Source organism: Urocitellus parryii, chromosome 1, assembly GCF_045843805.1.
Source record: "Urocitellus parryii isolate mUroPar1 chromosome 1, mUroPar1.hap1, whole genome shotgun sequence".
Taxonomy (NCBI): Eukaryota; Metazoa; Chordata; class Mammalia; order Rodentia; family Sciuridae; genus Urocitellus; species Urocitellus parryii.
This window is the reverse complement of record NC_135531.1, coordinates 62423714-62451336: the sequence shown is the minus strand read 5'-3', so window position 1 is coordinate 62451336 and position 27623 is coordinate 62423714. Positions and strand designations below refer to the sequence as shown.

The 27623-nt window shown below is 43.3% G+C and overlaps 1 protein-coding gene across 1 annotated transcript in view; it reads left to right on the top strand.

Moving 5' to 3' along the window:
* Lhfpl2 (LHFPL tetraspan subfamily member 2) overlaps nt 1–27623 on the top strand; it is a 148240-nt gene that overhangs the window by 106505 nt on the left and 14112 nt on the right. Inside the window, exon 4 of the mRNA XM_026393290.2 lies at nt 20836–21485. Coding sequence (XP_026249075.1) covers nt 21056–21485 — 430 coding nt within the window. The 5' untranslated portion in view covers nt 20836–21055. The remainder of the gene's footprint in view (nt 1–20835; nt 21486–27623) is intronic.

Below are 27623 nucleotides of genomic sequence, written 5' to 3'. Positions count from 1 at the left end.
GGCAATCCAAAAGTCAAGTTGCCATTCCTTGGCCTTCTTTGCGCATAGGTTCTCTGTGACTTTCCGTTTGAACCTTGAGGGACAGAATATCATTCACACGAAGAGCTTACCCAGAGCTTGATCTTAAGTTTTGCTTCCTGATTCCAGACAAAATTGAGTTAAAAGCAGAGTGCTGAGTCCTTTTGTTTTTCTGGCTCCAAGCAAATCCTCCAGCCAAGGCTGGAGTGCACTCCTGGTTACTAGGTCTGTGTGCTGCCGAGCACAGCATGGAAATGGTGACTTGACAAAACGCCGGCCAGGGAAATACACTTCTGCTGCAAGCAGGGCCAAATGTTTCCCAAATGAATTCTGACAAAATGAACTTAACATTCAACCTTCTGGAGTTTCTCAGAATAGTTTAGGACATTTTAAGTCAACTAACTATGTGTTGCCTGTTTTGCAAATTTCTAGCGTCTCCTACCTTTGGGGTACTTTATTTATGTCAAATATTTTTTTTTTTTTTACTTTTCTAAGCCATGATGGAAATTTTTATCTTATGACATTTACCCTGGAAAGTAAATGCCACTGTGATGGTACACACATTTGATGTTGGGGTCACATGGAGGGCACTTTGTGGCCTGCCTTCAGAGAAGAATGGAGAGCTGTCTTGTTTTCTTCATCTGATTCTTAGAATGCATTCAACTGACAGCAACATAATAGCATATCAGGGTAAAAAATGGCTTGCCTCCAGTGAGTTTTTACATGGGCACAACTTGGGCTCAAAATATTACAGTTAGGTGGGCGTACTGTTGGACAGTGATATGTGCAGCCTTACACACTGGGCACAAGCCCACCACCATTCTGAATTATTTATTCTTCTCTGGTGAAAGAAAAATGTGGTGCATTTGAATGACATAATAGACAACTGCATGCTATTGAGATGTGAGTATAACATGAATTGAAAAGAAATGGAAAAAAAAAAGAGGGTATTTCACTAAATAGTTCCAGGCATTGTATCACAATACTTGGTTGTATGTTTGTATGACTGATTAGGAGATATATTCCACTTAGTGTTACATCCTGTGTGAGTTAGAAATTCAAGATGATTTTTCTTTTTTTTTTAAATATGTGTTTTTAGTTGTAGAGGACACAATACCTTTATTTATTTGTTTATTTTTATGTGATGCTGAGGATCAAACCCAGTACCTCATACGTACAAGGCAAGTGCTCTGCCACTGAGCCACAACCCCAGCCCAAAGATGATTGTTCTTAACAGCTTACTTCAGACTTCAGCTATTGGATGGATATTGAGTATTTTCAAGCCCAAGAATATTTGATGGCCTGTGGACATAGTGTTTGTGTTCTGATGATTCCATCAAAGCCCAGCAAGTGTGTGATGTACCAGCTGAGAGTGCAGGGGCCAGGAAGCACTGTTCTGTGACTCTGGGGATCTAGAGGGCTGCCTTGGGCCAGGGCTGGTATGGGAGGCCAAGAAGTTGCTTTTCCAGTTTCCATAGGGCCTGGGGGACCACTGGTGGAAGAGACCCGGGGTGGAGGCTCCTAACCTCTCTCCATGCAAGAAAAGTCTGGGGAGGTCCTGAGTAGCTTTGTCTTCCTCGGGCTCAGCGTGTGGACAGGAAGAAACTGCAGGGCAGCTCTTGGCCAGAGAGTCTCTGCAGTGCTTCCACCTTCCTCCTGCTATTCTGTCTTGCTGTGTTATTTTCCCTCTTGGTGACAAGACTGTCCTCATCACCCTCCAGTGGCTATTAACTATTAACTCTTGAGATACTCAACTTTTGCCATAGTATCTTCTCCCTATATTCAGTTAGCTAATTTTGACTTATATTTTTTACAAGTTTTTTTTAAACAAGATATGAATTCTGGCTGTCTCTTCTTTGTGTTGGGGTATTTCTCTTTGTTTTATAGCTATTTTTCTACTTTATCCCCCCCCTTTATTTCTACTTCCCCTTTATCCAAGAAGGGATAAAAACAACTTGATTTCCATCAAGATTAGCATTAAGTGTTTCTGACACTCTAGCCAGGAGTGCCCCTGAATGGACTGTGTAGATACGAGACATGTAGGCTGTTTGTTCTGTCAATGACCAGATGAATGACTGACTTTCAAAGCCATGGGTTTATGACTCTTAACCTTTATTATGGTTACCGTTTACTAAATGCGTACTGTGTGCCAGGCTCTGTTCAGAGCACTACCCACATGTATTTTCTCCTTTAATCTTCATATCAACCCTACAAAGTTGAAGGTGGTGTCCCCATACTCAGCTGGGGAAATTGAGTCATGGTGAGGTTAGTTACTTGCCCCCCCTTCATTCTGCTAGTGTGTGGCATAACCAGATCTAGGCTTTAATCATAAGTAGGTACCTTCTAGAGCAGAATTATCTAGAAGGGGAATTTGGCAATGTTCAAAGACTTTATTTTTGGTCAAAACTGGGAGAGTTCTACTGGCATACAGAAGGAAAAAGCTAGGAATGCTGCTAAATACCCTGCAATTTATAGGACAAGCCCCCATGACAAAGAATTATCTGGCCCCAGTGTTAAAAGTGCTGGGGTTGAGAAATGCTGTTATCTAGATGTAGCGAAGAACATTTCTGCTTAAGAGTTAAGGGGTATCATCCAAGGGATCTTCTGAAATTTTTATTATTTCAAAAAATATTCCTTATTTGCATAGTTGTAAGAAGTATTTTAAAATTACTCAGTAGGGAGAAAAGGCATGTAACTGTGTACAGGAAGGACACATTTCATGAAACCCTGAACTTTAGGAATCCAAAGGAGTCCTGACAGTTCTACCTCTGTTGTGATAAGATTATTGGAACAGAACCCTACCATTTGGATAATTACTCCAGACATTTTTTCCCCCTTTGGTTCCTGTTGAGAGGCTGCATAAGCATAAATTCTCTGTTAGATGTCAGCAGGAAATTTTAGAATTGTGAAATTTGTTGTCTTGGCCACATTTGGGTCCCATGAGTAGAAGTGTCTCATATGGCTCCATGGACCATGTGCCTGAAAACCCCCATGAACAGCCCAGGGAGGCTGCGAGGCTGAGGAGCATAATGAGGAGCAGAGCCAAGGGCGAGCCAGGCTTGCATTGCTCCGAGAACGAGGCTGGGTGTAGGTTTTGTGTGGAGCATTTCTCTCAGCCTTAATCACAACCTTCTGTTTTTGTGTTCCAGTCCTGGGCTCGGCCCCTCTGCTCATCAGGCAAAACCCAGCTCTCCCCGTTGGAGAAGTTTAAGGTCTTCCTGTTTGTCTGAACTCCTGGCAGCGAAAATGTAGACATCTGTGCATTGTCCTGCTCATTTCCTTCCCTGCAGCCCCCTGCGTGGCCCCCCAGCAGCACCTACACCATTGTGTTGTTGCCACTCTTCCTCATTTCGACCTTGCACTAACTGCCTGTTTATTGTGCTGGCTCCTCAGATAAAGTACTCCCTGGGACATTTTTTTTTTTCCTTTTTTCTTTTAATTAAATACTTGGGGCTTTAAAATTGAAGATTGAGCTAAAATGCAACACACAACATTTGGAAGTGCATCTCAGGCCACAGTGAGGCTGACTTTTAGTTCCTGCTTTTCAGTCACATTACTTCCTTTTAGGGTAAAATGTTTGTTTTGTACATGAATGTCAGGACAGCCCCTAGTCTCTGCTACTCTCCTGGAACAGACATGGTGATCCCTAGCTTCCCACAGTGCCATTATGAACCTGTGCCCTCACACATGCACAGGTTCACACATGAACACACTTGCTGTGTCAGATTTTTTTCTTTCCCATTACTTGACTAACTTGTGCAAGCATCCTACAGGTGGCTTTGGAAAAATGCAGATCTGCTTTTGTCACTTTTATGCTGAAAATATCGTAGCCCCTCCCCCATCATAATATATAAGACAATTCAAAATCCTAAACAACGTATTTGACCCCTCACAATATGACTCCTCTTTCTTCTCCTGCCTCCCAGGCTTTCTTGATTTCCAACTCCTAACATACAGAATGACATTCACTCAGCATTTGGCTCAATGCAGTCTGTTCTGTCCCACCCCATGCAAACAGGGCACCAGTAGCACTGGGCTCCGACCACTTGCTGATGTATCAGTCTCCCAACCAACCCAAGGCCTCTTGGGAATCGAGAATTTCACTTTGCCTTCTCTGCACTGGCTCAGAACCAGGCATGTGACCAGTCTTAAGAAGTTACTCTTCATGGTATATGAACATGGTTTGTCATACATTCTCTGTCTGGTGGCAGTAATGAGATCAGTTCACTATTTCACTCCCAGACTTGGCCTTGTGTTTTCTAGGAAATGATCAAAAGGCCACTTAAACTTTATTTCTGATGAGGAAATTGGGGTGCCTATGGATATTAAATGTCTTATATAAGATGAAAAACTTGTCATTTTCTCATACACATTCATTGGAGCCCCCTCCTTCCTCCTGAAAAGGTCTCACATGATCAAGAGCTGAGAAATTTAGTTGGAAGGGACAGATTGCAAAAGGGGTTGGAAATTCCTTTTGGGGATCATATTTTATGCTCACAAACTCTTTCCCTGGTGGGGTCATTTATTTTTTCCTGAGCCAAATATAGTGTGTACCTGTTTTATCAAGTGCATACCATTTCTTTGAATGATTATGAGCTGCATTTGCACCAGCACCCCAGGACTGAGAATACTGCCCTCTGCAGCAGACCTGCCATGTATCACCCCCAGCCTCCTAAAACACCATGTGGACGCCATGTCCAATGGTGCATGTTAGTCTCTTAAAACCACCTAACCTGATGCATTCTGGGAATTTCTTTCTTGGTAGGATTTGAATCAGAAAGCTAGACTCATTTGAAAGTCATCTGAGTTCCTTGAAATTCATTATAATGAATACACCAAATAAATCTATGAACTAAAAAGTGATTTTGAATGGGTAAGAAGGGGTATGGGAACCTACAGTTACTTTTAATTCTTCCTTTTAAAATCCATCATGCTAAAAAATACCTAGCAAGTATGCCTGGATTAAATATCATTCATCTTTTCAGCCTCCATTTCTACTTACACACACACACACAGATCAATTTGTTTTGCTCAGAACATAAACAGTGTCAGCATGGCCCGACCCTTTCAATTTCTTTTTTTTTAAGTAATTAGTTTATTTAAATTAGGTATATATGACAGCAGAATGCATTTGGTTCATTGTACACAATTGCAGCACAACTTTTCATCTCTCTGGTTTTACACGATGTAGCATCGCACCACATGTGCAGTCATACATGTACCTATGGTAATGATGTCCATCTCATTCCACCATCTTTCCCGCCCCATACTCCCTCCCTTTCAGATTCTTGTAAGAAGTGTTTATGCAGCCATCCAGCATTATCCAACAGAAGCAGGAAATTTCTAGCTTTTTCCCCAATTGCTACTCTCTGTTGACTTCCCAATTATGTTCCTGATAAAGCCTTATCATGGTTTTCTCAGGATTCTCACCTCTTGGTACCACCTTTCCCCACAGTGGGCACACTTGAGTTCTTGGTGACCTGGTTCCGTTTCTCAGTGTCTTGGTTTCTATTATATTTGTGCATTTCATAATTCCAAGTTTTACAACAGTTTCTGGGACCAGGATGAGTCTCCTTGTATCTCCCCCCACAACTTCACCACATTGCCTACTCATCCTTCAGTATAGCCTGGACAGTCACAGTGTGAACAAGTTGGCAAGCTGGTTTGTTCTGGCACCAGGCCTTGCCTGCCTCTGAAACTTCAGGGTATGGTCCAGTCAGAGTCAGCTGTAGATGCTCACAATGACAAAAAGGGTTGAGAAAGGCATGTTAATGTGAGTTCTCCAATTTAGGAATGCTCACTCCTTTTTTAAGTGTTTTCTAGTAGATATTTAATGAGCATGATTTTCAAGAAAGCTTGAAGTTTAGTGAGATAAAAAGAGAGGATAAATCAAACATTATGAGCCCTGATTTAAAAAAAAAAAAACACATCTATTTTTGCAGAATTGATGCAGTTTCATCACTTACCTCAGAAATTCACCATCTCTGCCCTCTGTTAGGAGTCGGGCCCTTGGTTTCTTGAGGTGGAGTGGGGGCCAACATGTGCACACACTACATTTACCAGGTTACTGTCCCCCATGAACCCACCCCTCCAAGGTCTGCATTTTTATTCCTGCCCACATCACAAAGGTCTAATATAGGTTAGCTCTTGTTTTTATGAGTGGCCTTCACTAAAGGCAGATTGGAGCAAAGGTCAGGAAGTTAGGAGGAGTGGAGCAGAATGTGTTCGTGAGCGTCCTGTTTGTTGAGCTTTACTCTCACAGACCACCTGCCAGTTGAGGATGTGTATGGCTGACTGGCAAATAATTTGTCTTACCAGAACCTCTTACCCATGGTCTTTGCTGTCTGCAGTTATCATCATAATCAGATTAATATTGCCTTTGACAGCATTGTGGCCAAAATTTTTAAAAGAAAAAAAAATTGAATCTATCCATGATCTCATGGATAATGCCAAGTAAAATTGAAAATCAGTTTCATGTCATCTCAGCAGCTTCATCACCAGGCTTATTGGGATGGAGCATTACATTCTTGAAAATTATTTGAACCATTTGGTTGATTATAACAAAATGACAATTTATTGGCTCATTAATAAAAATAGATTTCAGAAATATGTGCCCATCGGTAAATGTAAATCTGTCTTCTGGGGCCATTTATAACTGATGAGAGAATTGTACTGCTTGACTTTGATAATTCACCAAGGAACAGAGAATCAGTAGCAAACATTAGTTTTATTGGGCAATTTCTTAAAATTTGTTTTGAAATAAAAAGGATAACTTGACTCTTACCTGAAACTAAAGCACTTAAATAGAAACCTCCCATATTGCTAGCTTCTCAGCTGGAGAATTCATATTAATATGGATTTTTAAATCAGTGGGTGCTTCTCTTGACATACATGAGACCAAAATATAAGTACTTTTTGAAAAGGGTTAAACCTGTGTATTCTACCCTGTCCTATGGCATATCACTGACACGTTCTTCATGATCCCTAGCATTTTACTTGTCTGGAACAGGAAGCAAAGTATATAACGAAGAAAGGGCCCTTTTATGACTTTGGATTTTTTAGAGCTAAGGAAGGGTCCTTTAAAATTGTAGGGTCCATCTCTGAAGATAATGGCAGAGGGACCTCAATTTTAACTGTTAACTCAAAGACTGGAGCAGGGAGTGCTCTACTATATTCCCAAGAACAGGAGTTAGAGTTGGGTCCCTCCACATACACACATAAAGGTAACTGGAGGGGGGTAGCCAGTCTAGCCCATGTCTTTTGGCCAAGGCCTTTGGACAACTCCTTGTGCAGTGACCAAGCAGTCCACTTTCCTTGTCTACCAAACTTTATGGTCAGATATGGCCTTCGGTTCTGCCAACCCCAAGCCTTTGTACTTGACATTCCTTATAACCTACAGGGTTCCCTTCTCCCTTCCAGTCTGAGGTCTCCCTCTCCAGAGCATCAGTGTAGAAGGAACCATGAGCCTGGGAGAAGGTGATAAGAAATGATCATTGGCTTGAAATGAGTGGTTTTTGAGCTGAAATTGACAGAGGTAATCCTCAGACCCATCACCTTTACTTTGTACCTGAGCTATTGAAGGCAGAGTAATTAAGGGAGCTGTGCCTGGTCACATGCTTGTTAGCCAAGAACCTAGGCCAAGACTTGTGTTTTCCTGACTTCCTGCGTAGTGGGCCCCCCTCCCTGTACCCTAGACTTCAGTCTACAGAGATATAGGTGATAATAGAAGATGATTTTTGTGGCCTTATGGAGACAAATAGCAGAAAAGTAAATCTTAACCAATATGATGATAGTCATAATGGTTCCTACCATGTACTGGTACTTGGAAGAATCCTTGACTTTATATGCACAGTTTCATAATTCTCGTGAGCTAGATACTTTCTTCACTCCTGTTTTCCTAGAGATAAGGAAATGCCTCGAGTGAAGTCCATTGCCATAAACGCAGAGCTAGTGAATGATAGAGCCTGTTTTATAGCATTGAAATAGGGCCTTACTGCTCCATGACTCCTTTTACATGGGGAAAATTATTGTTTGAAGGTGAGTTTAATTATTCACAAGTCAGATGGATCCTAGAACAGGAAGATCTAAATGGCAGAAGGAATATCTGAAACATGACCTCAGAAGTGGCTGTTTGTGCTGGGTGGCAGGCTGGGAGGCTGGATCCTTTTCCAGGAAGGACAGTTGCATGCGTGGAGGCTCAGCTTGTATAAGCATTGTCCTCAGCATGCTACAACATCCCTCTGTGTAGGTTTTGTCAATACCCATTTTACTTACATGGGAATGAGGAATAAGGGCACAACCATGCCCAAGGTCATACTGGCAGGAGCTGTATTCATATCCAGACAATCTAGCTTCTGACTGAATCATTCTGCCATGCAGCCTTTCTGGGTCAGCTCCTTGTCCTGGAAGGGTGGAGTAGGAGGTTTTGTCCTGTGCACCATTCTGTAAGCCTGACAGATCCTCCTCAAAGACATTGCCTGGCTTCCATTTTATGCAGGGACCCAGAATTTTCAGTCACTCCACTTGTGGGAGAACTTGGCTTTGGGATACAGGGAAGAGGAATTCTGCTACTAATGGTTTGCTGAAATGAAGTCTTAGTTCTACCCACCATGAGGAAATGTGTATTAGCATCCAGGGATATGCTCCTTTTTATGACCTAACTAAAATGCAGTCTGTTTTTTCCTCCATTGATTCCCAGGGCTCTCTTGCTTCACAGCTTTCTTTCATTGAAGGCCATGTGGGTTCTCAGGGAGTCATCTGCTTCAGGCTGACTTGTGCTGGGAAGTGATAGAAATGGCAGGAGCCTGCTGGACCCTCACTGCATCCATAACATTGAATGCGTGAGCAAACAGGGCCAATCTTCCTCTTTGCCCTCCTTGTTTATCAGCTCTTACAGTTCTTACAGGCTTCGAAGTATCTCTTCCTACAGGAGTGAACCTAAAGCCTCTTCTGCCCAAGCCTTTCAAACACTTTTGCCTTTGTGTTTAAATGGCCTGGTCTTCTGGCACCTGCCCTCTTCTTCTGAGACACCCAATTGAACTTTCTCTTCCCTTACTATACCTCACTATTGTTGAAGCTGTAATAAGAAGTCATTTTTCCCAGAAAGAGCTTATCAGATCCTATGAGAAAGTACAGGGATTCAGAATTCTCAAAAATGGATTTTCTTTGACCCTCTTGAACTCTGAGCCTGCAGTGACTGCATCTAGGTGGCCAGGAGGAAAGCTCACTGGGCTCCTACTCCCATTGTGCATTCCTGAGTCATTAGGCCAGCTCAGTACTGCAGGCCAAGGATTTTGCTTGAGTTACAGGATTGCTCTGGGTTTCCAAATACCTGAAGCTGTTGCAGCCATATGTTGAACTGGTGTGCATCCCTGTGGAAGCTGCCATTCAGCCCATATGTTTTTAAAACAGAATTTGAATCCTAAATATCTTGGGAATTCCTCAAGTTAATAAATGAAGAAAGTTTAAACCTGTCTACGGTTTTGGTTTTGGCATTCTCATTAGGGGAAAATTAAAAACTGCTGCATAGCTTGATCTCTAGCTATGAATCATCAAGATGTACAATGTTGGGTAAACTGGGTGTGGATACAGCTTATGGATCTACATTGCTGGGGTTTTTTTTTTTTTTCAAAAAAACTTTTTTTAGGTGGACACAATATCTTTATTTTATTTTTATGTGGTACTGAGGATCGAACCCAGTGCCTCAAGCATGCTAGGTGAGCACTCTAGCACTGAGCCACAACTCCAGCCCCTCAAAAAACTTTTTTTAAAGTAGCATCACAAGTGTGTATATTCCTAATGACACAATATTTTATGGATCTTAAATCTGAGAGAAATGGGGCTCTTGAGAGGGAAGGTTTTCAATACATAAAATCATACAGAACCTTGTTGTGAATTTTCACCTTGTACATTATGGTCTTTATTGCACGTGTATTCAATACGTAAGGCTTAGGCCATTTTCAGATCCTTCTCAGCTCCTTCGCTCTCAGAGGGCAACCCACAAGACAAGGCAGTTCAGACGTTAGGCTGCATCTGTCTTTGGTTGTGAAAAGCCAGCAGTCATGTCAGTGAATTAATCAGTGAGCATTTGAGAGTTGTATCACCTATGTTAGATTTAAGTTCTTTGCTTTTAAATCATCCTCCAAACTTGTTACATTCTACTGCAGCTTAGCAATACTGGTTAGAAACAGAAGTGACCTCAGGTTTAAAAAGAAAAAAGCAAGTAACTATTAGCATTGTCTTGGTGCCAGAGTAAATCCCAAATTAGGCTCTTGGTATTTAAGGATATGAGTTGTCTTATTGTTAGACTGGTCCGTTGATACTGTCCTTGGGTGGGTAATTGGAAACTCATCACTCTGCTGATAACTTTTGCAAGTAAACTCAAAGCTTGTGGCTTTGTGATGTGCTTGCAGTGTTGTTTTAATGGGATCCTGAGTGAGGCTGCTGCTGTTCCCAAACTGCTTCTGACTTTGTCCTCCAGGAAATTGCTGGGAGGGTATCTCAGGTGGCAGGTGTGGGTCCCGCACTCTGGAGTCAGGCAGCTAGATGGTCCCCTCGGCCTCTGTAGAAGGAAGTTTCTGCTGTACTTCTCTCCATACCTGTCACTGCCTTAATAGCCACCTGGGACCAGGGCTAGAAGGCCAGCTTGGACATCAACCATTCCTGCTTTCTTCTGTCAGTATCACTGATGGGTCAGATGTTGGGGCTAGTGAATGTACAAAGAAAGAAAAATAATTTTGCTATTTTTTTTACTACCTATGTGTGTTTCTAGATTAACATTCTTGTCTCTTAAAATTTTGGATTTATAAAATGATACCATATTGTTGGGGGTTTTGTTTTCGTTTTAAAGGACTTGTTTCAGAAGGGAGCAGTACCTAAATTAAAACCTGTTCCCAGCACTGGGCCTCATGAGTTAATGAAAGACTTCTCATGGAAGCCACTAGTTTTCACCCTCATGTCACATTCTTGTCCTTCATCTCTGAAATGACTATATTTCCAGAAGGAATATTCTGACTTGATGGTGGAGGTGGCAGGGAAAAATGCAAAGTGTGGTCCCAACTCACTAGTTCTAGCTGGTGACTCAGCTTTCACTCTCTTCCCCTTACTGACAGATGTTGGCCTACTGGGCTTCCTAGCTCCACAGTCCAAGGTTCAGGGCCTCAGTCATCTCCTCCGCTCTCCTTGATGACTTCCTGCCCTGCTCTGCTTGTTGACGTTCTCATTCCAGCCCTCTTGCCTCCGTTAGTTGGAAGGATCTGGTCTGATGCATGTTGGAGACAGGTCTCTGAGACACCTGCATTTTGGTTCTCTGCCAAACACCTGTACCAACTGGTCCATGAGGTGTCTTCCAAGCTTCCTGCTGGGCAAGCTTCACTTTAGACAAAGCCCAGAGCACTGTTCTTGTGGTTGCTGGAAGAAGACTTCCTAGTACATCCCTAACTGCAGGGGCAGGAGGTGGCCCAAGCCTCTTCAAATGTAGCTCTCAGGAGAACCACCAGTGGAAGGAGGAGAAGCAGTCACTCTGAGCAAGTTGTGACTCATTTGGTAAGAGACGTTGGACACGCCTAATGTGGGAAAGGATCTTCAAACTGAACTCTGGAAACACTTCTGATGTCCTCACTCACCCAAAAGGGAATTATTTTTTCCTTTCTTAGTTAACTTTAAACACATTAAGAACAAAGTTTTTATTACCTAGTTGAATTATACAGTGTGTGCTTCTGAGACTGTAGGACACACTTGACTATGTCCCACCAAGTGACCTTTAATAATTAAAAAAAAAAAAATCGTTGCCATCCTCTGAAAGAGGATGGTGACATTGAATTGAGCCTGACACCAAAAAGAGGAGGAAGCAGGAGCAGGTGTTCTGACTCAGCCAGGAACTCCTGTCCTCAGAAGAGGTGGCACTTGCTGTGACCTATTGGGCAACAGCAGAAGTTTGGGGTTTTGCCCACACTGCATGTCCATGTGGAGTAGCTAAGACTTCATGTTGTCAGGGACATGACTGATGAAGGGGACTCTGGGATTTTTCAGATGTTTTGGCAAAGGAAAATGAGAGTTCATGGGTTGCTGCTCAATTTGGATGAGCTAAAGCAGGTTCCATGGTCAGTGCTGTCAATGGGGTGGAAAAATAAAGTCCTCTTCCAAGGAAGGATAGGGAATATTTGAAGCAATGATACCATCTTTCACAGAGCTTTCCCAAAAGCTTCCAGTCCGGATAGGGCTCTTGTTCTAGTTGATCATCGAGTTTTCTGGTGTTCTGAGAGGTTGTGTGAGAGACTCAGAAATAGCAGGTGATGTAATCCTCCCCATTGCTCATGTTTGGGGTTTGTTAAGCTGCGGGAAGGGAACCTGGCTGATGGCACTGTATGTTGTGAACAAGCAGTGGTTCTTTCTGCCTCTGTATAGAAGGGTCTACAAACCTGCAGTTGCTGTGAGAATGAATGTTTGTCAGTGTTCCTAGCAGGCAGAGAGGTACCCAGCTGTCTGTGGAGACGAGCCAGAAGCCCATTCCCTAAGGACTAATAATTCTCAGAGTTGAGTCATTTGAATGGAGAGTGTTTGAAGCTTCCCCCTACAATAACTGGGAGTTCAAGAAGGAAGTTATAGCTCTGGATTTTTTTTTTAAATTCTCTGTTTTCCACCCTTATGACTTTTTGCCATTAAAAGTCTGTACTTTTTTATTTATCCTGAAAAGACTAAACTTACTTTAAGGCCTTTGCCTGATATCACAGAATTCATGGTAAACTTTGAAAGATGCTTTCTATTTAAAATTATGTAAAGCAGTGACATTAAAAGGCAACTCTTGGAATTCAAGTTTCAATTTCATTAAAACAAACCAAAAAAAGCTTTTGACCCACAGTGTGTATAGTCAGGCATAGTGCCCTGGCTAAATCAGGCCTTAGCCTCTGCCTTGAAGTTCCTTTGTATAATCCTTCCTGTCTGGCAGACCCAGAAGGACAGACATATGAAGACAGACTCATTCTGGACACTTTTAGATGAGGGAAGTTGTAGCAATAGCAGGTAAATATAAAATATGTAAGTAGAACTTCAGAAGTCTTAAAGAATTGGCCATTTAGAAAATAGGATGAGAAGACCTGTTATCTCTGGATGCAGCTGCCCTAGGGCAATGGTGGGAAAAGGACCCCTCTAGAACTGAGTGCTCAGGAAGCAGACCCATTGGACACAGGAAGACTTGGAGTGTGGCATCCAGAAAGGAGTCTGGTGCAGACCAGGACTGGAAATTAAAGAACAGACTTGACTGAGCAGGAGATCAGGAGGGCTCACTGGGTGTCTCCATGCCAAGAAAAAAAGAGATCATTCAGGTGCTTTTGGGGAAGGGGGCCACCCAACAACTGAAACCACCAACCAGTTCCAGGGGAGAGGAAAGCATCCTGAACAGGAAGCTGAACTGGGTCAGGTAAGAGTCAGAATGCCTGAGAATCTCTTAGGTCTACTTCATCAATTCCCTACCTTTGGAGTGACCGAGTTGTCCACCTGAGCATGGACTGAGTGGCCCACCCAACTCTGGAGGAGGAGAATTGAACAAAATATAGGTGATATGGCCAAGCTTGCATAGGCAAGTCCAGATAAAGCAAGTTAACAGCACAAGAACTCCTTGTATTTATAAGTGGGGAGCTCCATTTTGCCATTTTCAGAATAGTTATTATTGAAAACAGAAGCTAACTTTTAACATGTGACCCCTGGAGAGGAAGGATCCATAGCACTGTTCCTGGGTCAATGGCAAGTTGGGCTCCACAGTTCTGTCATCGTTGTCTGGGACACTCACACTAGAATGTACCTTAAAACTTATTTTTATTTTTCAAAAGACAACTAAAAATCTATTTAGCTTAGTAGATATTGTGAATGTCTATCCAGATCATAGAACACAGCATGCTCATTAGAAGAGACATTTTTAAAATGTTAAGATTTTAGACATTTATTTTAAGTTGCACCTGTGTGTTTAAAAACTTCTCTCTGAGGAAGCAGGGTTTCTTGACATCCACACTACTGACTTTTGGGGCCAGATCATTGTTCATTATGGTGGCTGTCCAGAGCACTGGATGTTTAGCACACCCACTCAAAGTTGTAACAACCCAAATGCCTCCTGACATTGGCAAATGTCCCCATTGGCAAAATTGCCCCCGTTGAGAACCACAGTTTCAGTGACTTCCCAGCAGAGTCAGAGATGGGATGGAGGAGAGGGGCTTGTCCTGGAGGCTCAGGAAAGGGTAATGACAAAAGCAGGAGGAGCTGAACATGTTTAGACTGTCTGTCACTCAAAGAATAATAAATATTAGTGCACTTGCATCCTCCTCTTCAACAGCATCAAGATGTTTTCATTTCTGTAGCCAGTGTTTTATGAAGTGGCCAGAGTGAGAGTTCACAAAACTTCCTCTGGTAGGTGATTTTAAAAAAGGATAAAAGAAAATGTTGTGCAAGGCACCGTGCATTTTGTACCAGTGCTGCCCGTTGGTTCTGAAGGTTGTTTGTGCTCTGAAGAGAAGGTCCTGAATATTTGGGAAGCTCATTCATGCCATCTGAGGATTAGCTGAGGAACAGCTGCCCTCCCTACAGATTCACCCTTCCTCAGCTGTGCCGAGGACAGGCAGGCTGACCACTGGCTGTGTTTTGATGGAGCTGGGCCACACTCCCCCTGACCTCTTTTCTTCTACCTGCTTTGGACTGCTTTCACCTCACTGTGGAAGAATCTGCTGGGAGATTGTTAGAGACACAGGTTCTGTTACCACCTCCAGGACTCTAGCGTCAGCGGATGGGGACCAGGGACTTAGGCTTCTTCAACAGCTGTCCCTGTGTCCTCCTCTAGGGGATGGGGCGGTGGGGGGGGGGGGGTGGTTCAGGGATCACCCTCTAAAAAGCAGTGCCCTAGAGAGTCTTTCCAAATTTCAGAAGCAAAAACACACACATTCTGCTTTCCTAATCTTCTTATCCTTGTAGAAGACCCTGGGATGGAGGCCTTCTTGCCTGGCATTTAACTTGTATAACTCATGCATCTGAGAAAGATGGTAATAATAAAAACAGATATTGGCCAAAAAGATTCCAGTGAGCTGGCTACAAAATACAATATGCTTAGAGATACACTGATTATTTGGGCCTCATGGCTCAATGTAGTAAATTTATTAATAATTGGAGCTTTTTAAAAAATTTAATGAAGGTTTGTTTTTCCAAGTATACAGTTGGTTGATCTTCACCAGTAACTGGGGCATCTCCGCCCTTGGTATTTCTAGTGTAAATTACTGAAGCCCTGTGCTTTGAACCCCATTTGATAAGCTTTGTGCTTTGAAAGCAGTTTGATAAATCCTTTGCTGAGATGCATCTGAAGGGCTACTCTGACCAGGGATTGACTCTTCAGTCTCTGAGTACATGGTTGGGAACTTTCTTACAGAGTTTGTCATCAATAGTTTTGTCAAATAAGACTGGGTTAGTCAGCTTGTCCTGAACTTTGACATCTTTTTGGCTCTGTCCACAGCTTTGTCCACTGGGTCTTTGTTTTTCTTGGTCAACTCTCTGGCATCTTTCTTGTTGAACTCCTTGGGCAGCATCATGAAGTTCAAAGAGCATCAGGGACACTGCAGCCTCACAGGGATGACAGGAAAAAGGGACCGCTGCTCACAAACAGGACCAGAAACTCCGCCCCAGTGCTAGTAGTTTTTAGTGCTTACTGCACCACAAACATTGTGCTAATAATAAACTAAGCACACATAATGATCAGTTAGTGACATAAGTTGGGGCCTGTGAATTAGAAGGTGTGCTGGGGATTCTACACACACATACTCACCTTTGCTCCTTGTGGCTTGTGAGCAAGGTGCTTCTTGCCTTATTTTGGAGGTAAGGAAATTGAGACCTGCAGAGGTTTGATGTAAACAGCCTGAAAAGACCCAGAGCTAAGATTTGGTCTTGGGTCCGTTTATGACACTGAAAGCGTTGTGTTCTCCCCACTCACATAGTTTCATGCAAAAGCCAATGTGGTACTTCCTGGTGCCCACTGCCCCTCTGGATGGGCTGAAGGGCAGGGGTAGTGGGCAGAGAGCAGTGTCCATGGAAGCCAGGTTGTCCTTTTGAAAGGAGGCTCTGGAGGTGGAGGAAGGGCTATGGTCTCCAGGCTACTGTTAAATTGTAACTCTGTTACATGAAAGCTTTTCTCTCTTGTAATCAGTATTCTCTTGGCTCAAGTAAAACTCTCCAGGGAGGGGCCACATCTCTTTTAGGTTGTTATCTCCCTCCCTAGGTCTACAGATTTTTTTTTTAAATAAAACATAGGTCCATTTCAAGGAAATGTAGCACACATTTCTGAATATTCCTCTTCAGCTTCCAGGATGGCATCTCTCAGAATCCACCAGGAGGGAATCTTCAAACATGCAGGGGCCTGCCCAGACCAGCCTTCACTCATTCCCCACTAATTCTGACTCTTCCGGTTTGGAACTAACACAATCTGATGTGTATGTGTGTATATAGAAACACACACACATCTATGCATAAAATTATTCTGGTTCTGAGGTGCAGACCCAGGAATGTTCCTCCCAGTGATGTAGTAGGAAGTGTATGGCATCACGATTTTGGATTCTCTGTAAACTTATTTAAGCTGAATCTGAACCGGCCTTTGGAGTTAACTTGTTTCTGTGAAACAGATGATACAGAACAAGTTTAAATGACCTCAGGAGAAAATACACAGATCTAGGTTATTGGATATCCTGTAAGATAACTGGCCTAGTATATTCAAATAGTTAATATTGGGAAAAGTAGGAAGGATAGATCAGGGAGGAAAGACTATTCTTGTCTAGAAACCAACCAAGTACAATGCACGAGTCATGGTTTAAAAAGAAATGACTATAAAAAATGGAATGAGATATGTAAATGGATTAGGAGTATAGATTAGGTATTGGCTATAAGGGTATTATTGTCACCTTTCCCAGTTATATATTTATTTTTTGTGTGTTTATAGAGGAAAATGTTCTTATTTTTAGAATATGTATGCTAAAGTATTTAGGGATGAGTATTCAACATTTGCTACTCATTTTTAAGTGGTTCAGAAAAAAATGTGTATGCTGTAGATCAGTGGAACAGATATAGGACAATGTTAGCAAATGCTGAATCTAGGTGTTGGTACATGGATGCTCAATGTTTATTCTTTTTTTTTTTTTAAAGAGAAGAGAGAATCGAGAGAGAATTTTTTAATATTTATTTTTCAGTTTTTGGTGGACACAACATCTTTATTTTATTTTTTTAATGTGGTGCTGAAGATTGAACCCAGCGCCCCGCGCATGCCAGGCAAGCGCATTACCACTTGAGCCACATCCCCAGCCCCTCAATGTTTATTCTTATCAACTTATATCTGTGTTTGAAATTTTTATAGTAAAGTTAAGAAACAGAACCCAGGCTAGCAAGCAAGGTAGTGCTTTTCAAAACACTGTCTTAGCCATACTCTCTACTGTTCCTGTCATGCTGGAAAGTGGGGGCTATTTGCAGCTCTGACTGATGTTCTTCCAGTCTTTCTCCACCTTCTAGGTGGAGGTGCACTTTGCTCCTAGGTTTCTATTCCCGTAACCTAGTCAGTGGGCACCGCCTGGTTCTGGCTACATGTGTACTTTCCCTTCCAACTGACAACAGAAAGGTGCCAGAGATGGAACCCAGTGATCCAAGCTACAAATGCCAGCTCAGAGCTACTCACCACCTTGCCCCTTCTTGTAATTAGGGCAATGTGAAGGATGTATACAGTATACTACCAACGACCACAGATGAGCCTTTATAAACTCCTCTTTTCTCTCTTTTCTGTCAATGATATTGTAGATTTCTGTATGATTCTGGTTTTCTGTTTTGTTTGTTTGTTTTTGTTGTGTGTGTGTATGTAAGTTATTTGCTAAGAGGGTTTATGTTGTGGACCTTTGTGACAATTGTAACATTATTTTCTGAAAGTCAGAGGGCTGTCCAAATTACCCATAGTCATCAGGGATGTGGTAGTAAAGTCAGGTAGCTTAGAGGAAAAAGGCATTTAGTGACCCATGGAGAGAAGACTTTTACATGAAATGGCATTGGGGCCTGGTTTTATGAGTGTGCTTCATGGAGCTCTGAGGAGGGCTATGTCCAGTATCCCTGCTGCTAACAAGGATCTATAACAAAGATCTGTTTCCCCTTTGATAGAAATGTTGTCTCAGCAGGTGCCTTTCTGTGCATATGGCCTAACTGGGACACTTCATATGACTCAGACCATTCCAGAAACCCCCTGCTGCCTTTCCAGATTTCCCCTTGTCCTAGCACCCTAAATTAGACTTCATTTGAATCCCCAGGAAGATACAGTTTTAGTCAGTTAGCCTTGCATATTGTGGCTGTCCTCTGATAGCAGCAGTTAGTAAACATTAGGGAGAGACGAAAGCATCTTATCTCCAGTTCAAAACAGAGAAGAATAGAGGCCACATCCCAGCCATTCTAGTGCAAATACAAGAACTGGTGATTGTTTTAGCACAAATAGAGAAGGAAATATATTTTTTGAGCTTAAGCATGTGATGTGGGCCTTTAAATTGTCCTACCTCCAATTTGACATGGACCACTTTGCTAAGCCCAAACACCCCATCTTCCTTGCTTATGAAGTTTCACAGCATTTCTCTTGGGAAAATGCAACCTACTTGCATTCCTGACCCCAAGCTGAGCTTGCTGACCAGGACAGCGGACACTGTCTTAGCCATTAAGATATAAGTCACCTGAGAGATTGTAGAAGAGTCCTGCAGTTTAGCACAGGGATTAATATGTATATTCACATTGAAAAATTGCCATTAACTAGAGGGACAGGGATGGAGAAGGGCTGATTTACATAGCAAATTGGTTTTCTACTGAAGGAAGGGAGTTGATACTTACAGAACTCTTATTCTGCTGGGCACTGTGCTGAATGCTTTAAGATGTGCTTGTTTCTTCCTTCCACCCATCTTGTGTGCTAGATACCTTTACTGTCTCCAGTGTGTAGGTAAACCCAGGTGATGGTGGAAGCGGCTTTGGAACCCAGACCTGAGGGACACTAAAACTCCCTCAGTGGAACACACCACCTCTCCCTTATCCAGTGCTTAGCACAGCCCCATTGCACACACACACACACCCTGACAATTAGGTCCATATGTTCCCTGTATTACACTAACTATGTCCTCAAAATAGCATCTTGTGTAACAACAGTGATGTGAGGAGTTTTTAAAGACATCATGATTCATGAGAAGAGTAAAGTCGCCACTCATTAGGACCTCAACCAGCAGGCAGAGCTGATGCTTGGTGTAAAAACAGGCATGTTAAGCTTTGGCACTGGGCTTCCTTATTTCCCTACCCCCTTCCCTCTTAGATAGCTCTCTGCCTCAACAGAGCTCAGTATACCGAGGAGTTCTTTGTAGTTCTCATGGAGTTGACAAAATAAGATTGAACACTCAGAGAAGGGCCATATGCCCAGATGTCAGATATGTGCATCTTAATTCTGCCTGACCTTGGAGAAGGGGCAGAAAACAGAGCTGCAGATGAGCACTGCCAGCCCCTGATTCAGGGTTCAGGCTCTGAAAGAGGGTTGAGCCACTGGGGCAAAGTCCTCTGGTAATGAAGTCATTTGTCCTCAGGAACAGAATGAGCCCTCTGTGAAATCAGAAACAATGGGCATGTTGAGTTCCAGACCTGGGGTGAACTGAAGCTAAGGCACAGGCACATGTGATGAATTGGGACAATTCAAGAGATGCATTCTTCATAGACAAGTTTCTGTTGTCAACAAGTCCACTCAGTTGTAATCATAGTTAATGGTCATTAATGTCTCTGTTTTGAATATATTTTCCTAGTAAGTCATGAACTCTTCTATGAGGTTTTCCCCCTTCTTGAGTTTTAATTAATATAAATTATTTTGTCTAAAATAATATGAGAAATAGATGAAAGATAAGTTTGGGTAGCAATATTTCATTTATTCTTTTTCATGGGTTTTTCCTTTTACATTCTCATTTACCTAGGAAGCAAATAATTTTATTTCTCTGCTAGTAATTTCATTTCCAGACAATAAAAGTTGGAAATTGTTGCTCTGCTGCCGAGCAAAAGTTTTTGGTGCAAGTTTTCTAGAATTTAGCGTATCTAATACCAGAACAGTAGCCAGAGTCCAGCACACTTTAGAAAACATAGCCAGGGGCTGGGGATGTGGCTCAAGCGGTAGCACGCTTGCGGCCCGGGTTCGATCCTCAGCACCACATACAAACAAAGATGTTGTGTCTGCCGAGAACTAAAAAATAAATATTAAAAATTCTCTCTCTCTCTCTCTCTCTCTCTCTCTCTCTCTCTCTCTCTCTCTCTCTCCCCTCTCTCACTCTCTCTTTAAAAAAAAAGAAAAGAAAAGAAAAGAAAAGAAAACATAGCCAGTCTACTGACATAGTTCACTGTCTTGATCTGGATTCCTGCACTGCCTTTTCCCTCCCCCCTTCCCTAATAAAAGATAAGAGATCAGGAGCCAGCTGTGTCCCCTGTATGACTGGGTGCCCCCGTGGGGTGGGTGGGTGCTAGGGCCACTCTCTCCTGCTATGCTGCCCCAGTTTTGAGCCTGTGGTCTCAGAGAAGTGGAAACAAACCCCATATATGCTAAGACCGGTTCTGCATGCTGCCTGGGGACCAGAGGGTGCTAGACACCGTTCTGTCGCTGACCTGACCGAGCGGGAAGAGCGGGTGGAGCAGGGACGCGGGGCCGAGGCGGGAAGGCGGCCGGCGTCCCGCGAGGGGGCGGGTGCAGCCCGCGAGTGTGGGGGCGGCGCGGGGCGGGGCCTGGCGAGCCGCTCACGCCCTCCGCTCTTTCCTCTGCTCTAGGTGAGGCCGCCGCGGGGCTGCTGCCGCCCAGCGCAGTACTCGGTGTCACTCAGCACGAATGCCGCGCGCCCGGGACCGCGCTGCTGCCGCCGGCCGCGGGAGTGAATGACCACTGCTGCGACTTCCTTCCCAGCCTTCCTGAGCAGCCTCCCGCCTAGCCGGCTAGCTGTTTTGGTTGACCCCGTGGATTCCTGCCTCTTTCTCCGCCGTGAACTTCAATATGTGTCATGTCATTGTCACCTGCCGCTCGATGCTCTGGACCCTCCTAAGTATTGTGGTGGCCTTTGCGGAGCTCATTGCCTTCATGAGCGCGGACTGGCTGATTGGGAAAGCTAAGAGCCGCGGCAATGCCGAGCCGGCCGGCGCGGGCGGGGGTCCCTCCGAGCCCTACCATCCAACTTTGGGCATCTATGCCCGCTGCATCCGCAACCCCGGCGTGCAGCACTTCCCGCGGGACACGCTGTGCGGGCCCTACGCTGAGAGCTTCGGCGAGATCGCCAGTGGCTTCTGGCAGGCCACTGCTATTTTCCTGGCCGTGGGGATCTTCATTCTCTGCATGGTGGCCTTGGTGTCAGTCTTCACCATGTGTGTGCAAAGCATCATGAAGAAAAGCATTTTCAACGTCTGCGGGCTCTTGCAAGGAATCGCAGGTAAGTGAGCAGGACAGAAAGAAACAGCTTTCACTCCAGGGAAACAGACTTCCACTGCAGCTTGGCACTTGTTGATTCACACTGGCTTCTTGCCGCTTTTGAAAAAGACCTTCCCTTTAATGAGGTTTACCTGTGTTAACTCTTAACCCAGGAGGAAGACCCCTTCTCTTGTGTGGCCTGAACTTCCTCGTGGCTTATTCCCTCTAGGTCTAAATTATTGAGTTTTGTTTGAGTAACTACTCCTTTTTGCTTTCTCCATTCAATTGAAATCATGCTTTCCTTGTCACTGCATCTGCTGGAAGAATGGTGGTGAGAGTGAGTCCCACCTGCACCAAGTGTTCTGCTAAGGAAATGGGTGTGGGTGTTCAATAGGAAGCCTCCAGCCTGCTCCTACCACCCCATGGTTTCAGCGTTGGGTAGGGAAAATACAGACTGGAAAGGAATTAATATCAGCTGCTCTGTGTTTAATGCTGTTCTGATTTAAATTGTCTGTCTCCTGGAGCTTGACAGAATGTTCTGTGCACTCAGATCAGAAAATGCAAGCTAACTCTTCCACTTTCTGGCAGTTTCTCACTAAAGAGCTTGTTAGAAATGGGTGAGAAGAAAAGTATGAGCTCTTTATGGTGATTCCCCCAGGGAAGGCTGTGAGCTAAAGGAAAAGATCCACTGCCCCCTGCACTTTTCTAGACTTCCTCCAGATTGTTGAAAGGTGGATCCTGAACCAAGAGACCAGCAGTCTGTCCCAAGGGACAGCTCAAAGGACTCTGTGTGGCAGAAACACACAGGAAGCTGTTGGAAGACATCCCATGGAAGTGGAAGGAATGGACTATTGCTTTAATTTTGCAGAGGTGGGGGTGTTTTAACTTTTTAACCAAGATGCAAATCTCAACTGTAAGGGGGAAGAACAGGAATCCACCTACAGCGCTAAATGAAGGGCACAGGTGATTCCTCAGCAAATTTAAGAGAACATGGGCCTCTTTGGTGTAAAGATAAGTGTTGAGCCCTGTGTCCAGGGCTGCAAAGAAACAGACCCCAAATGAATTAACTCTACTCTGCCTCAAATGCTTGAGCTCAGCAGGGCTTGCTTCCAAATAAACAGATCAAATGACAGGGTGTTTTTTCCCCCAAAATAGCTGATAAGATAAAGTTTCTGTTTCTCAAATCTTAGGAGGCCCATGTATGGTGTGCATTTACAGGAAAGAGTAGGCCTAAAGGGCCAAGAGAGATGATGGAGATCCTGCTCTACATTCTGATTTGCTTTCACAGGGGTGAGGGGAGTACTCCATTCAGATACCAGGGCCTTTAAACTTTGTCACAAAGCAAAATCTTAGGACCCTCATTTCTTTATCTGCTAGGATCAGCCATATCATGAATGACCAAAGCAATCCTAAGCACTCACAGAATCCAGGAGGCCAGAATTCCATTTTTCAGCTTTGCCACTAACTAGCAGTTCTCCTGTAGATGAGTGTACCAACTCCTTGAACATCAGCATTTCTATTCTGAAAATATAACCTTACCCTTAAATGTGTATTTTTTTTTAATCTTGGATTTCTGATTCTGTAAAATTGATTGTCCTCTTTTGATTTACTTCTGAAATCTGAAGTATATCCCCTTGGGTTTGGCATTTCACCTTCCAGAAATGTTAAATACAAAAGGTTTTGAGTACAGAATTCACCCACACACACACACTTTTTTTTTTTTTTTTTTTTTGGTCAGAGGTCCCATCAGACACAAAGTACCTCAGGTGTTTACCTTAAAACTTTTGTAAAGTATTACCAAAGGCTTTTGAAAAGTCAAAATAAACATGTAGATAAAGTGAAGCCAGCACACATAATTTATAAATCTTGTTGAAGATCCCTGGTTGACCAGAGAGGAGGATTTGTTTAACTTTCCCTCACTATGTTGAGTTTGCCCATCCTCCATGATTTCATGCCTTGGTTGTGGGTTTATCAGTATGATGGTATGCAGGTTAGACTCCTGGCTTGCTTCTCGAGGAATACTTCTCATCACTACTGATCTGCCTTCTAGCAAACTATTGGCCTTTTACATCATGAGGTGGGACATCTTGGGCCCCAACACCAAACCTGTCTTTTGAAGTCATTAAGCAGCAGCATAAACACCCTTTAATTTTGTAGGCTACTAATATGCAGTTTTGAATAATGGATTAGTCCAGTGAATTCCACCTCTGCAAGTATGGATTAAACACATCTTTTTGTGTTCTTGTTTGTAGCTTCACATAAATGGTGTGTCATTTATGTGAAGTACATATTTCTTAGGTATTATTTGTACACTCCAGTGAGGTTTTCTAGCTTTTCTCTAGGCATAAGGCCTTTGGGGAGAAGAATTGTGAAGGAGGTAAGAGTACACCCAAGGGGCCAGTCTGCAGGTCATTTGTCTCTTTCAAAGTCTGAGTTTTCTAAAGAAATTTTAACTTTCTCTCCACACTACTTAGACAGCATCTCAAAAATTCTGAAATTACTCACAATTTTAAATTGGCAGGAGGCAGAGATTCCTGTCTAGTCACTCTGCTCTCCAGGGGCCCCTGAGCACTGAAACCCAGGAAAGAAGTGGTTTCTTTTCCCTTTGCAGCCTAACACCACACCTCAGCAAGGAAATAATAAGAAAGATGGACTAAGCCATGTTTCATGTGTTCAGGGGCACTTTCTGCAAAGGGACTCGGTGGGCTTTCTCCCTGACGCAGGTCCTCATCAGGCCGTTCAAGCCAATGCAGGCAGCAGCCCTTGTCCTGAATTGGATGGCCAAGAAAGTTGCCATACCAGTGTCCAGAGCAGCTGACTTGCTTTCTCTTCTGCCAGCAGACTGTCCTAGCACCTGGTCAGCCCAGCCTCAGCCAAGGACTTGCAGCTGTGAGCACCAGTCTTTCCTCTCCATGCCTCCCCGCCCTGCCCCCCCAATCCTGAATCTATTCAGCATTGAGACAAATGGTGAGAAAGGAGGCCATTGCCAGAGCAACACAAGGGTTCTTTAGAAGTACACTGTGGCTGGGTTTTGTCTTACAACTTGCATTTTGGCAAAAATGACATTTTTATAAAATGTGACTAGATGGAAATTTATATAGACAGCATTTTCCTTTGCCACCCCTAATTTTAAGGAATAAGTAGACCATAGGGTTATATAGCCCTGTCAATAAAAAATATAAATCATTAAAGTCTTGATATTAGAAGTTAAGTGTGAAAGAATCAGCTAGCAGTGGAAATTCCTACCTGAAATTACTTCAAAAACAAAAACAAACAAAAACAAAAAACAACAATTGACTGTTAACAGGTAGAAGGATTTGCCTTTGAGGCCTTGCCTAACAGGGGCACCAGCTGACACATCCTCATGGTGAACCCATGATGTCCCGCATTCACTCTGGGCAGTGGTTAAGAGTTCACACCTCGCCTTAAAGTGGCTGTGAAACCTTGGCCAATTTGCCTCACTTGTTTAAGCCTGTTTTTTCATTTATACATACCTCAAGGCTGCTTTGAGTATTAGATAACACAAGGAAGACTCCAGCACAGTGCTTGCTTATGGTGAATGATGGCACCAGATGACAATACTTATTAAAATATTTCTGCTTTCTTGACAAATTTCAAAGTATATTTTTGTGTTTTCCAGAATTGCTGCATTCTGAGGAATAGGGACATCTTTTATAATTGTAGACTTGATTTTGTTCTGTTCACATGGTAAATTCATTATATAGCACTCTGCCTATGACAGGGCTGCAAGGTGAAGAGCAGTCCTGGGGCTCTGTGTGATCAGGTGTGTCTTCAGATCTCTCTCTCTCTCTCTCTCTCTCTCTCTCTCTCTCTCTCTCTCTCTCAGAGCAGAAGGTAGTAATAGAATCAATAGGAAAACAAACCTCTTCCTCCCACTCCGTTTCCTCCTGTCACACACTTCTCCATTCCTTTTCTTTCTGGAGGCAGCTTCCACAGTTGAGTCTTGATTGCAGGTGGCTTCTCAGACTCCCCTGGCAGAATAAATCACAGGCTGATTGGTCTTCACTAGGTGAGGCTTGGCCAGGACTTGGCAGAGCTAGAAACACACGTGGGTTCACAGCCCTCTGGGATTCATTACAAAAGCTGGGTAATCGGCCAGCGGGTTGTTTTTTTGCCAGCTGTCTTCCTTAGGTTGTGACCTGGATGTAATCCATAGTGAAACTGTAGAATGCAAAGATCCAGGTTTTCCATGACAGCATAGTGCAGTTTGTTTTTGGAAGTGCATGCAGGGCTCTCTTAGAAGCCCATGGAATCCCCAGTGACTCAGGTTTGGGACAGAAGCCATTAAAATGAGCTCAGGATTTGGCTCAATTGTGCTGGCTGGGCCTATACCGCTGGGGTTTCCGTGGGGGTTGGACTAGCGCTTGAGCTTCAGGGCCTGGCTGACTGCTGTCTTTGGTCTTCCCTCCCATGCTTGCTTCTTTTGTCCTGTTGATGCTCACACTGTACATTCCCTCTTGCCATCATCTGTCCATGTGGGTCTCAGTCCAGCAGGATTGCCTCAGCAAGTTGCCTCACCAGTCTGATCAGCTAGATTGGGCTAGACCTGGCCTCTGTAGGGCAGGGGTGAAGGGGTGTGGTCAGGGGAATGGCTCTTTGGTGGTGGCCCAGGGCCTGTGGTGGTGGGGGCCGGGAGGGAGGTTCAGCTTTCTTGGAAGTGAGCAAAATGATTGAGTGTGAAGAAGGACAATATGAAAAAAGAAAATAAGACTCTGAGAAAATGAGCAAATGGTTTTGCCATTGCTGCGTGCAGAATTGCTTTTGTCCAGAATCTGAGTGGGTATGGAAGTATAAGTGGGTATGCAAAATATATCACAACCATCTAGGACTGGTATTTCTTTTTCACAAGGTAGAAAAAATAACCTTAAGTATCAAGGTGATAACCACAATCCAACCTAGTCCCAGCCTTTCATTTGGACTGATCCCCTCCCTGTGCATTCACTCCCAGGCAAAAAAAGACTAGACCAATCATTAAAGATGTGAAAGGAGACCAGAAACTCAGGAAGCACAGAAGAGTCCTATCCCATAATTTTATACCTAAAAGATTCTCCTAGCTTTCTCTTTGACCTTGGTTGCCTAACTTCAAAATGTCCTCAGAAAAGGAGTCAGAGGAGTGTGAAAGGGGTGTGCCCTCCTTTTCCTTCTCAGTGAGAGCCAGACACTGGAGGCTTCTGTTTCACCAAAAGGGACTCCCGATTCCTCTAGACAGATGATGCCTCCACCAGAAATCAGGTCACTAGGTCCATGTCTGAATCAATTTAAGAATTCCACAGATAGGACACGTTGATGAGTTAGTTCATCAGTGTTTACTAATCCCTTGGGGTAAAGAATGTAGAGATGGTATGGTAAGGCAGGCCAGAATTAAATTTTAATTCAGGGAGCTGCTTTGGGATGCCTATTATATGCAAAGATTTGAAGGCCTGGGTCTACAATTTCTTGAATGTCTGCATTCAAGCTGTCTTAGAAGGTCATCATTTCATAAACTATACTCTAGAGAAGCAAAAAACATGTCATCATGTATAAAGGGAATAAAGAGCCCAATCATGTCATGAGATTAAAAACTACTTCCTAAAGCAGATAGACAAAGCAGGCATTAATATGAGCCTAGAGATTGGGATCTATTTTTAAAGAATCAGTTACATGGTCTAGAAGGAAAGTACAACCTTTCTTAAAATTAAGATATAGCAACTGATGAGCAAATAAAATGTGGAAAGTGGTTTGCCATGGTAACCATTTAATTGTTGACATAAATTATCACAGAGCCAAGGATGATCTATGTTCAAGTTACATTAACAAGTAATCCCATAAGCATGGCTCCCTTCTTAGTATTTACACGGCAGTTCAGGCTCTCCTTCAGGAGCCGAGGCAGTGGTGGCATTCTTCTAAACAGTAAAGCCACTTTAAAATAATCCACACTTCTTATAAAGAACTGTGTTATGGCACAGTCAGCCATATTTATGAGTCCACTTATTATACATGGTCTTCCCTGTAGCTTTATTAAATATCTAGCAATGTTGAGAAAAGCCAGTATCAAAAAACTTGAAGAATCAGTACAAATACGTGTCCACAACTTGATGTAACTTCAAATCAAGATGCAGAGGGGCTGTGTGTTCAGTGACAGAGGCCACCACAGTGGCCT